This window comes from Carcharhinus amblyrhynchos, chromosome 28, assembly GCF_965287045.1.
Source record: "Carcharhinus amblyrhynchos chromosome 28, sCarAmb.v2.hapA, whole genome shotgun sequence".
NCBI classification, from domain to species: Eukaryota; Metazoa; Chordata; class Chondrichthyes; order Carcharhiniformes; family Carcharhinidae; genus Carcharhinus; species Carcharhinus amblyrhynchos.
Window position 1 is genome coordinate 9,917,166 of NC_137351.1, and position 13,439 is coordinate 9,930,604.

The 13,439-nt window shown below is 44.1% G+C and overlaps 1 protein-coding gene across 1 annotated transcript in view; it reads right to left on the reverse strand.

The window, feature by feature from the left end:
• Positions 1-13,439, reverse strand: part of nox5 (NADPH oxidase, EF-hand calcium binding domain 5) — a 67,562-nt gene that overhangs the window by 26,006 nt on the left and 28,117 nt on the right. The window contains exons 9-11 of the mRNA XM_080213978.1: positions 9,723-9,865; positions 7,138-7,296; positions 1,009-1,053 (exon numbers count right to left, since the gene is read on the reverse strand). Of these exons, the coding sequence (XP_080070104.1) occupies positions 1,009-1,053; positions 7,138-7,296; positions 9,723-9,865 (347 nt within the window). The remainder of the gene's footprint in view (positions 1-1,008; positions 1,054-7,137; positions 7,297-9,722; positions 9,866-13,439) is intronic.

Here is a 13,439-nt window from a genome sequence, read left to right on the forward strand (position 1 = left end):
GGGCCTTGCCCCTCCGTATCTCTGTAACCTCCCCCAACCTACCACCCTCTTGAGATAGAAACATAGAAATTAGAAGCAGGAGTAGGCCATTCAGCCCTTTGAGCAGATATCTGCACTCCTCTGACTCAGGCCGCTGAACATCCTGGGTTTTAATCACTTCACCACTGGTGGCCTTGCCTACAGTTGCCATGGCACTCAGTTCTGGAAGACTCTCTCTATCTCCCTTTCCTCTTAAGACGCTCTGTAAAACCTATCTCTGATCAAACTGTCAGCCTTCTGACCTAATATCCCCTTATGTATATTTTGTTTCATATTTTGTTTTATAATGCTCATGTGAAGCACCTTGGGAAGTTCATTACAAAAAAGGTGCTAAATAAAAATGAGTTGTTGTTGTGAAAAATGTCACATCCAACCCTGCTGATTTTCTGTAAATTCTGGAAATATTACTGATAATTAAATGTGTATAAATTCGTATCTTGTGCAAAGTATAAAATCAGCCTCAAACAAACATAAATGAGCTTTTAGATGGGCACCTGAATATAGAAGATACTAGTTTAATGTGGCATCATGTTCAGCACAACATCGTGGGCCAAAGGGCCTGTTCCTGTGCTGTACTGTCCTATGTTCTCTAATCTTATGATTAACATCTTACGTGGCACGGTGACACAGTGGTTAGCACTGCTGCCTCACAGCGCCAGGGACCCAAGTTCGATTCTGGCCTTGGGTCACTGTGTGGAGTTTGCACATTCTCCCTGTGTCTGCGTGGGTTTCCCCCGGGTCCAGTTTCCTCCAACAGTCTGAAAGACGTGCTGGTGAGGTGCATTGATCCGAACAGGCGCCGGAGTGTGGCGACTAGGGGAATTTCACAGTAACTTCATTGCAGTGTTAATGTGAGCCTTACTTGTGATTAATAAATATAAATGACAACAGTGACAATGCCCAAAAGTGATATATTGCATACAAAAAATAATTGAAATGCACTTTAAACAACTATTCAGAATGTTTTACCTTGATGTTGCAGTATCGATGATTGTCACTCAGCTTTGTGGAGACCTTAAGAAGAAAAGAGGATTAATTACCAAGCTGGTTGTATATTCATCGACACTCCCGCTACCCAGTTTCCTCCCCTCCTTCTCTGAAGGTGCTGATTCAGATGAGATCTCAGTCATTGTGTGCCAGCAGTCTTCCAGCACAGAACAGACCTTCTTTCTCACCCTGCCAGACAAGAGAATATCAGAGCTAGGGCTGATTCTGACTCCGTCACTCCCTTCACCTGACCAGACAGTGCCCAGCACTCAGGACGAGTGTAATCAGCAGCGCATCTCCCTGCCTGCGTTTGACCTGATGCCATTGAGTCAAGCAATGAGGACTCGCAAGAGAGCTGCCTTCCACCTCCGTCAGTGGAACAGGACATAATTGTGATAATGGAGACTGCAATTTTGACAATAAGATGTTCATGTGGTGAGGATGACCATGTTGCTTGACTAATCTGTGGAACCACTCTCCCAATTTTGCCACAAGTTCCCCAGATGTTACTGAAGGGAACATGTGGGGTCAACAGGAGGTGCCTTTAGTGTGGTGCCCAGGCCAATGCCAGGTGGTCTGTCCAGTTTTATTCTCACTGGACATTATTGCAGCAGTTTTTTCCAGATCATTTGAAGGTTAGTTAAGAGACAACCCCATTTTTATGTGTCTGGAGTCGTACATGGCGCAGACCAAGGAAGAATGGCAGATTTCCTTCCTTGAAGAACATTGTGAACCACATGAATTTTTATGACAATCTGCTAATTTCATGGTCATTATTACAGATGTTGGGGGATCGGTTTCACTCAGTTGGCTGGATGGTTGGTTTGTGATGCAGAGCGAAGCCAACAGCGCGGATTCAATTCCCGCACTGGCTAAGGTTATCTACGAAGGCCCCACCTTTCCAACTTTGCCCCTCGCCTGAGATGTGGTGACCCTCAGATTAAATCACCAGCAGCCTATGGCCACCTGGGACTAAGGTGGAGCACATTCCTGATATTAGATACAATATCTTTTCCAGTTTTATTTAATTGAATTTAAGTTCCCTAGCTGCTATGGTGGGATTTGAACAAATGCCTCCAGATTATTTGTTCAGGCTTCTGGATTACTAGCCCAGTAACATAACTACTATGTCATTGTTCCCAAGTATATATTTTTGATAACTAATGAACAAAAACATTCAAAGAAAATGAAAAAAAAGGTCCCATCTGCTTTTTTAGGTCAACATAACAAATTCCACAAGACCATCTACAAGGCACAAGTCAAGTTAAGACTGTGGGAGGAAACCGGAGCACCCGGAGGATTGTGCCACTGTGCTGTGTATGATGGAACACTCTCCATTAGCCTGGATGAGTGCAGCTTCAACAACACTCAAGACGTTTGACACCATCCAGGACTAAGCTAGATTGGTATCCCATCCATCACTGACGCACAGGGGCAGCAGTGTGTACCGTCTACAAGATGCTCCGCAGCAACTCACCGAGGCTCTTCCAACAGCACGTTCCAAACCCATGACCTCTACCACTTAGAAGGATGAGGGCAGCAGATTCCTGGGAACTCCAGGTCCCCACCAAGCCACTCATCATCCTTACTCGTTCCTTCACGCCACTGGGTCAAAATCCTCCCAAGTAGCACTGAGCGTACACCTACATCACAGGGACTACAGCCGTTCAAGAAGGCGGCTCACCACCATCTTCTCAAGGGCAATTAGGGATGGGCAATAAATGCTGGTCTAGCCAGCAATGCCCTTGTCCTATGAATGATTTTTTTTAACATGAAGAAGAGCAGGGAAATGCTTCCAGATGTCCTGGCCGGTATTTATCTGATGTGGAGATGCTGGCGTTGGATTGGGGTAAACATAGTAAGAAGTCTCACAACACCAGGTTAAAGTCCAACAGATTGATTTGCTACCAAATAAATCTGTTGGACTTTAACCTGGTGCTGTGCAACTTCTTATGATATTTATCTCTCAGGAGACAACACCAAAGCAAATGATCTGATGATTATCATTTGGCTGTTTGTTGGAGTTTGCCGTGCACAAAACGACAGCACAAAAAAAGCATCTTAATGGCTCCAAAACACTTTTGGATGTCCAGAGGCCATAAAAGACGCTATATAAATGTAAACTCTTTCTTTGCTCTACGGGTCATCTCAAGGCTGGTCTTGAGCATCACCTTGTGGATAACTCCAAGATGACAAGCACAGAAAGGGAAGGCATGCAGTGCTCCAACAACGAGGGGGGATAACTTAATTAAAAATGCGCTGGAGATAAAGAATGATAATTAATATGCAGGCATGAAAGCAGTTCCTGGTGTCAATCCAGACAGGAACAGTGTGCAGTTGGAGATAAAGTTGCTTCGCTGCAAGGCTGATAAATTTAACAAATCTTCAAATAAGCTTCAATCTCGGCAGCCTCTGGCATCTCCACGTTCCAGATTAATTAATGTTTTCTTTTCTACTTATTTATATCATTAGCAACTTGCAACAATAACTGAAAAAAAGAGAAAAGCTGCAATTTATAGGGCGGATGAGTCATAGAAACATAAAAACTAGAAGTAGGAGTAGGCCATTTGGCCCTTCGAGCCTGCCCCGCCATTCATTTTGATCATGGCTGATTATGAAAATCAGTACCCTTATTCCACCTTCCCCCCCATATCCCTAGATCCCTTTAGCCCCAAACAGCATCCTACCCAGGCCCTCCCCTCCACCCTATCTCTACAACTCCACACATTTACCATTGCTAATCCCCCCCCCAACCTACTTATCCTTGGACACTAAAGGACAATTTAGTATGGCCAATCTGCCAAACCTGCACAACTCTCCAGTTAGTCCCCACACTCTTTCTCCCGTTATCCCTTTAAATTTTCCCCCTTCCAGTTCTTCTCCAATTGTCCCTTTTGAAAGTTCCTATTGAATCTGCTTTCACCGCTCTTCCAGGCAGCACCTTCCAGATCACAACAACTCGCTGTATGTCAAAATATAATTCTACCACCCCCACCCCCAACCCCGGTTCTTTTCCCGATTCTCTTCAATCTGTGTCCCCTCTGGTTACCGAGTCACCTGTGTCGCTGGAAACACTTTCTCCGCATTCACCCCATCCAAACCCTCTCCCTTCCCCTCGTGATTCCGAACACCTCGTTCAATATCCCCCTTAATCTGTATTGTTAAATAAAGTTTGTACTGATCAAAGTTTCCAAGTGAGTCAATAATATCACATCAGGACTGGTACATCTTACAGTCAGTCATAGAGGTTACAGCATGGAAACAGGCCCTTCAGCCCAACTTGTCCATGCCGCCCAGTTTTTACCACCAAGCTAATCCCAATTGCCCGCATTTGGCCCATATCCCTCTGTACCCATCTTACCCATGTAACTGTCCAAATGCTTTTTACAAGACAAAACTGTACCCGCCTCTACTACTACCTCTGGCAGCTCATTCCAGACACTCATCACTCTCTGTGTGAAAAAACTGTCGCACTGGACACTTTTGTATCTCTCCCCTCTCACCTTAAACCTATGCCCTCTAGTTTTAGACTCCCCTATTTTTGGGGAAAGATATTATGCCCCTCATTATTTTATAGACCTCTATAAGATCACCCCTCAGCATTCTGCCCTCCAGAGAAAAAAGTCCCAATCTACCCAGCCTCTTCTTATAACTTAAACCCAGTAGCATCCTAGTAAATCTTTTAAGCACGCTTCATAGTTTAATAATATCCTTTTTATAACAGGGTGACCAGAACTATACACAGTATTCCAAGTGTAGCCTTACCAATGTCTTGATCAACTTCAACAAGATGTCCCAACTTCTGTACTCAATGTCAACCTGCAAACCCTTCATTCTGCCTCTGGGAATTTAGTCTGGAGGCGAGATGGCACAGAGAAACTGACATACAGGCCAGCTCGATATCTTAACCTCCTGTCCATCTTCATTCCTAGCCCTGGTGGTGGTTCAGGCTCCAGCCTCAGGTGTTCCATCATCTGTGGGTTTTCTTTATCCTTTTCATCTGAAAATACTTAAATCACTGCAGTCTCCCAGTGAACTGGTGCGTAACAAGGTGCTGCTAGTTGATTAGAAAGTGAAGCTGCCAAAAAAACTTCACTCATTCAAATAATGGGCTGCAAGTGGGACATTCACTAAAGCAGCCAACATTCTAGGGGTGGCATGGTGGCACAGTGGTTAGCACTGCTGCCTCTCAGCGTCAGGGACCCAGCTTCAATTCCAGGTTTGGGTCACTGTCTGTGTGGAGTTTGCACATTCTCCCCATGTCTGCATGAGTTTCCTCCATTGCTCCAGTTTCCTCCCACAGTCTGAAAGATGTGCTGGTTATGGTGCATTGGCCATGCTAAATTCTCCCTCAGTGTACCCGAACAGGCGCAGGAGTGGGGTAACTCGGAAATTTTCATAGTAACTTTGTTGCAGTGTGAATGTAAGCCTACTTGTGACTAATAAATAAAAAAACTTGTAGTAAGTTTTAAAATATTTATTTCAAGATGAGGGTGGAATTTTCCGAATAAATCCTAAATGCTGAATGAGCGAGAAAATGGAAGCGTTTCAGACTTACTTCCTCAGGTGAGATTGAAAATGCAATCTTATGGCACTTACTGCAGAAAAGTGCCAAGATGCAATTCTCACCAGCAATGGCAGAGGGTTTGAGCTCGCCGGGGAAGCCAACTGCTAAGTTTTATGGATGCCATTGCGCAGGTGCCCCAATCTCCCAGTGTACACCGATTGAACCCCCCACCCTTGCCGTTCTCCCATATCCCACCCACCCCATCGCCACCACCAATATTTAATATTTAAATTGGCTTTCACTGGCAAAACAGTGCCAGTACGATCAGGAGAGGTGAGAACCAGGGTGTGTTTCTCGATTTTCACCTCCTGCCTGATCTTCCCACCTTGTCTCAACGTAAGTTGGGCGGGACGAGGTTGTAAGATTGCACCTGAAAGCTGTCTTCCTTACTGGCAAAACATTCAATGTAACAAACATTCTTACAAATATACTTTGACCTAGAAATGAGTCATTCCAGTACCTGTTGTCTAGACAGTACGTCAAGCCTCCAATATGGTGGGCAGGACATGAGTTTAATATCAGGCAGAAATATACTGAACATCTTTTTGGTAAAGAAAGACTTGTATTTGTATAGTTCTTCACTTGACCATTAGTTGTCACAAAAGTGCCTCACAGCCAATGAAAAAGCTTAAAAAATACATGTCCCTGTCTTTCGAGAAAAATCCACCTTTATCTCCATACTTATTATACATTGAATCATAGAATCTATGGCATGGAGACAGGCCCTTCAGCCCAAACTAGTCCATGCTGACCAAAAAGCCCATCTAAGCTAACCCCATTTGCCTGCATTTGGCCCATATCCCTCTAAACCTTTCCTATCCATATATTTGTCCAAATGCCTTTTAAATATGGGTGGCACGGTAGCACAGTGGTTAGCACTGCTGCTTCACATTCCAGGGACCTGGGTTCAATTCCCGGCTTGGGTCACTGTCTGTGTGGAGTTTGCACGTTCTCCCCATGTCTGCGTAGGTTTCCTCCGGCTGCTCCGGTTTCCTCGCACAATCCGAAGATGTGCGGGTTAAGTTGATTGACCATGCTAAAATTGCCCTTAGCGTCCTGAGATGCGTTGGTTAGAGGGATTAGTGGGTAAATATGTAGGAATATGGGGGTAGGGCCTAGGTGGGATTGTGGTCAGTGCTCAATGGGCTGAATGGCCTTCAGTGCTGTAGGGTTTCTATGATTCTATGAAATGTTGTCAATGTCACTGGCTCAACCACTTCCTCCAGCAGCTCAATCCACATACGTACCCCCTCTGTGTAAAAAAAGTTGCTCCTCAGGTTCCCATTAACTCTTGCCCCCCCTTAACATTCATTAAGAATATCTTGGAACATTGGAGAGTTATTAGAGAAGAGCAGTAATAATGATTCTATAACTTGGATTTTCCGCAGTATTGATTACAGAGAATGTACAACACAGAAACCAATCACTTGGCACCTCAGGTTCCATGTCCATTTTTGTTCCATACATGGGCACCCACCAATCCTTCACCCTAATATCATCTAATCCCATTGACATATTCCTCTATAGCCAGGTCTGCTTCATACCTCCCTGAGCTGAGGACCATCTAGACCATCCAATTTAATGTTATCATCCAAGGACTCGTTCTGACAGCGCATGTGGGGTTTATATGATGTCAGCTCCACCATGTCCTCCTTGCTGGTCGCCACTGAATCGTTCGAAGCAGCCAAGTTATGAAGGTGCTCCTAGTGACAGCAAAAAGCAGGAGAAGAGCCTTAGCTAAGCAGTCTGAGAAGGAATGAGAGGTAACTGTAAGGAGGCCAAGTGTAGCGTTCATTACATGTTAGGATCATAGAGTCATAGAGGTTTTCAGCATAGAAACAGGCCCTTCAGCCCAACTTGTCCATGTTGCTCCTTTTTTAACCCCTAAGCTAGTCCCAATTACCCACGTTTGGCCCATATCCCTCTATACACATCTTACCCATGCAACTGTCTAAACACTTTTTGAAAGACAAAATCATACCAGCCTCTACTACTACCTCTGGCAGCTTGTTCCATGATATAGAGATGCCAGCATTGGACTGGGGTAAGATCAATAAATAGTCTCACAACACCAGATTATAGTCCAACAGGTTTATTTAGTAGCACAAGCTTTCGGAGTGTCACTCCTTCTTCAGGTGAGTGTCATTCACCTGAAGAACGAGCGACGCTCTGAAAGCTTGAGCTACCAAATAAACCTATTGGACTTTAATCTGGTGCTTTGAGGCTTCTTACTGAGCTTGGTCCAGACACACACCACCCTCTGTGAAAAAGTTGCCTCTCTGGACCCTTTTGTATCTCTCCCTTCTCACCTTAAACCTACGCCCTTTAGTTTTAGACTCCCCTACCTTTGAGAAAAGATATTGACTATCTCACTGAGGAATGCCCCTTATTATTTTATAGATCTATATAAGATCACTCCTAAGCCTCCTACACTCCACAGAAAAAAGTCCCAGACTATCCAGCCTCTCCTTATAACTCAAACATCAAGTTACTAGAAGCAGATTGAGTCTCTGGATAATGATATAGACCATGGGGTATATCTGTAATTGATGTAAAATGGGTCTCTCTCAATTTTTTATTTCCACTGAAGTCAACGTGAAAAAGGCTGCCCACTCACTATTTACACATAGTCAAGAGTTAGCCCCCAATAAGTCTGAAACTCAAACAATTTGTCAGGACACATCACAAGTCCTCAATCTGCTGTTGCCTAGGAGCACATGGGAAACAGTGGCAACTTCCTGGCCTTTATGGCTCTCTTGAGCAGATGGCAGTCCCGAACAATCCATTTCCGAAAATCAGAACAGAATCATCTTCAGCAGAAGGTTTAGCAAATGGAAATTATCATCTAACTCAATAGGAGGGACATTGAATAGCTGTGACACTTGGCTTTGCATCGTTTCTAAAATCAGGACATTTTTCCTTTAAGATTATTTTCCCAAATATCAGAAGGACATTGGAAAGGCAGAGACGGAGGAATGATGATGTTCAAATTTGTCAATGTACACTTCTGTTGGATCTCAGACCATCTCCTCCAGGTATAATATCAGTAAACCCCTGGGTTCCCATACATAGTGGTGCGCAAAAGCAAACTTTCATCTGTCCCTGGAAAAGGCGGCTAACCTGTCACAGAGACTTATAGTTTGAGGAGCGCCACGCCACATCTAACCTGGCTGACCGCCAGCCAATGGCGTGTTTGGAAGGATTTTGCAGGTTGACACTCAACCTGTTTGGCCGTGTTACAAACGCACCTTCCTCAGCCATCAAGTTCTGGGATGGGACTCAAACCTGGATCTTCTGGCTCAGAGGCAGGGACACGAATCCACTCCACCACAAGATTGCTATACACTGAGTTAAGAGTTAGTAAATGCAATAATTGGTAGGTACAGGATTTGTGATCCATTAGATTTGGAATACTTATCCTGGAAAGTTTCAGTTAAGTCCAATGCAAGGTTAATGGTAGCAGCCATAATACGGTGACAAAGTGGCATTGCTGCCTCATAGCACCAGGGACCCGGGTTCAATTCCGGCCTCAGATAACTGACTTTGTGGAGTTTGCACATTCTCCCCATATCTGTGTAGGTTTTCTCCGGGTGCTCCGGTTTCCTCCCACAGACCAAAGATGTACAGGTTAGTTTGACTCACCATGATAAATCGACCCTAGTGATAGGGGGATTGGCAGGATTAATATGTGAGGTTACGAGAATAGGGGCTGGGTGGGATTGTGTTCAATGCAGACTCGATGGGCTGAATGGCCTCCTTCTATACTGTAGGGATTCTACGATTCTATTCTATGGTTTTATGGGTTTGCCAAGCTTAAATCCCAGCATAAAGTTGCCCAGGTCAGAATCAATCGCTGAAATTTTAGTGTCCCACCCACCATGTGAATTGGAGTGGGCGAGGGGCAGAGCATGAGAAGGTCTGTTGATCTCAGGTGAGTTTTTACGATTTCGGGATGAGCGAAGCCATAAAATGCTGCCCAATATGGGAAGTGGTTACATCAATCATGAAAAAATTGTCAACTTTGGAAAATGGCATCAACCTGTTATCACTTCAGTTATAAAACCAGGATTTTATATATACAGCGAGGAGCAAGTTCACTGATAAAAGCAACAAAAACAGAAGGACGGACCTGAGCACACATCAGGTGTTTCTTGTTCCTCAGGTTTTTTGTCAACCGCTTTGGTTCATTGTCCAGTAGCTCCGACTGTCGGAAGTATTCATAGAGTTGGTTGGTCCATTGGCCAAGGGACCTGACATGAAGCCAGATAGTGTCTGCAGATTAAAACAAGTGTAAACATCACAAACATCTTCCTTCCTTCTGCGAAAGGGATGATTCAATAAACGTGTGCCACCAGATGTCACTCTTTGCACATGATTCAGAGTCCAGTGAATGAACTGTCACAAACTCACCGTTATAGGAACATAGGGATTAGGAGTAGAAGTCGGCAAATTCATCCCTCCGAGCCTGCCCCGCCATTCAATCAGATCATGGTTGATCTCTCCCTGGTCTCAAATCCACCTCTCCACCCATTCCCATATCCCTCTTCCCCTTTTTTTAATTAGAAATATATCTATCTCCTTCTTGAAGTCTTTCAATAAAGATTCAGACTCCACCGCGCTATGGGGCAGCAAGTTCCACAAATTCACCACCCTCTGCAAGTAATTCTTCTTCATTTCAGTTTTAAATCTACCGCCTCTCAACCTGGAGCTGTGACCTCTTGATCTAGATTGTCCCATAAGAGGAAACATTTGGTCTACATTTACTCTATCAATCCCTTTTAAACTTTCATATACCCCAATCAGATCTCCTCTCTCCCTTCTTGATATTTAGTATTAAAAGGAAGGCTGGAATCTTTCTGCTGTTCACACCGGTGAATTTTTTGATCCCGCTGCAGTGAACAGAGATTTGGTTGAGTCCCAAATGCTTCGCTGCAGCGAGAATGGGGCATGGACGGCTGGTAAGATCACGCCCTGAAGCTTCAAGTAGTTGTTAGAAAGTAACCGGTGACAACTTTGCATTGGATATAATGTGACCAATGGTAACAAGCTGTAAGGGTCAGCTAATCATGGAACCAATTACAGAAAGATGTGATGGTCAGCTGACCAGCTGACGCACTATAAATAAGAACCTGTTGGGAATTGTGGGGAGCTTGGATTGGCCCGGGGTGAGGCCCCAAGTTTGGAGTAATGAAGTTTCTTTATTAAACTCTTTCTTTGATTTATAAGTTGGAGTATGTTTTGTTATATTTTTATTGTTTGCATTTGAAGAGTTCCTTCTGTAGAGACAGTGGTGGGCAACCTGCAGCCCACCTGGGTTCTGAGTGTGGTCCAGGAGACATTTTGTTGGCCATTGCCCAGGTACAGGGGTTGTCACATTCTGCTGATTTCCATCCATGTAGTTTTTTTTCTACTGCTCTGATTGAAGTGATTCGCATGTAAAGCAAGGGCAAGTGAAGTGAGGTGTGTGCTGATTGCTCACAACATTAACTGTGAGAGATGTGCATAAATATTTCTTTTGTTTTTACCATATGAAGTTGATGATAGTTCTATCAATATATAAATGATGAGGCAGCTTCTGTAACTCATTATGAAATAATCAGAGTGAATTAAATGTGTTTAATCATATTGAAGTATTCATAGATTTGGTTAGAATCAGGGGATTTTCACAGTAACTTCTTTACAGTGTTAATGTAAGCCTAATTGTGACACTGATAAAATAAACTTTAAAATAAACTTAAAACTTGTTCATGGGATCATAGTTATAGAACAATAATTTTAAAAGGTGTTACTCCATCCTTAACGTTACAAAGCCAATGCTCAGAGTGGACCGGGGCAAACCCAAATCCATTCCTTACTTTTCCAAAAACCAAATTCAAAATCCAATTGAATCCAATTCATGGTCCCCACAAGGGAAGTCTGACAACACCAGGTTTAAATCCAACTGATTTATTAAACCGGTTGGACTTAAACCTGGTGTTGTCAGACTTCTTACTTTGTTTACCCCAGTCCAACGCCGGCATCTCCACATCCCCACAAGGGAGACAGACAAGATCCAAGCTGACAAAATAAGGCATTGCCACATCTTGGGTTGATCTGATCTTGATCTTAGCCAAAAGACCATGAACAAGCCCAATTTCAATCTTGTGGCCCACTGAGATAGCCGGGGCCCCTGCACTGATCTCTGTGGCATTTCACATACAGTGGTTAGCACTGCTGCCTCACAGGGCCAGGGACCTGGGATTGATTCCTGGCTTGGGTCACTGTCTGTGCAGAATCTGCACGTTCTCCCTGTGTCTGTGTGGGCCTACAGATTCTCCAAGTTCCTCCCAAAGTCCTTCCAAAGATGTACTGGTTAGGTGTATTGGCCATGCTAAATTCTCCCTTAGTATATCCGAACAGGTATCGGAGTGTGGCAACTGTGGATTTTCACAGTAACTTCATTGCAGTGTTATTGTAAGCCTACATACGACACTAATAAATAAACTTTAAAAATCTTAAATTTTATACTTTGCCATTTATCCCAACTATCTGCTTCCTGTCAGTTAGCCAACTTTCCATCGTGCTAATACATTTCCCCAACAGCATGATCTCTTATCTTCTGTAATAACTTTTATATGTCACAATATCAGTTGCCTTTTGATAATACAAAGTGGATACTACGATTTTAAACTGAGTGATAATTTTAACTTGGTGATGGTTTTACCTGTTCATCGCACATAGACGAGATATAAAAGAATACATGGTCCTTACATAAACTGTCCAGCACCTGAAGGCGCACATCAATATTATTTTTTAATCGGTTGAGTAGAAGATAGGAAAATAATCATAGGCCCCTTACAGTGTTGAAGGAGGCAGCGAGCCTGCACCAACAATTCCAACCAATCCCTAGTACTCACCCTGCTAATCCCCCTGACACTAAGGGGCAATTTAGTATGGCCAATCAACCCAACCTCCACATCTTTGGAGGAAGCCCACACAGATACAGGGAGAACATGCAAGCTCCACACATACAGTAAGCCAAGGCTGGAATTAAACTAGGGTCCCTGGCACTGTGAGGCAGCAGTACTGACCACTGTGCCACCATGTCGCACAATAATTGGCATAAGATGCAAATTGGAGCAGGGTGTTTTTTAGACAGAATATATATATATGGCCCTTTGAGCATTTTCCTTTTTAACAGGTCAGTTCAGTTTAACTTTTCCTCTTTTAATCTTTCAATCTTATCTCTTCAGCAACAAATCCCATTGCATCTTGAACCCACAAATTACCCTTTCCTGGAAATTTATTTCAGTCCATCATGCTTGAAAGAACTTCCACTCTTCAAACATGGTGCTGGGGCCTCAGCTATTTACCATTTATATAGATGATCTGGAGGAGGGAACCGAGTGTAGGGTGTCGAAATTTGCTGATGACACCAAGATTGGGGGAAAGGCAAATTGTGCGGAGGGTGTGGAGAGTCTGCAGAAGGATCTAGATAGGCTGGGCGAATGGGCCAGGAAATGGCAAATGGAATTTAATGTTGGCAAGTGTGAGGTGGTCCACTTTGGTAGGAAGAATGGTAGGAAGGACTATTACTTACGTGGCGAAAAACTGCAGCAGGCGACGGTGCAGAGGGACCTCGGGGTCCTTGTGCATGAGTCGCAAAAACCCAGCTTGCAGGTGCAGCAGGTGGTCAGGAAGGCGAATGGGATGCTGGCCTTCATAGCGAGGGGGATTGAATATAAAAGTAGGGAGGTCTTGCTGCAGCTGTGTAGGGCATTGGTGAGGCCGCAGCTGGAGTACTGTGTGCAGTTTTGGGCGCCGCACCTGCGCAAGGATATTTTGGCCTTGGAGGGAGTGCAGAGGA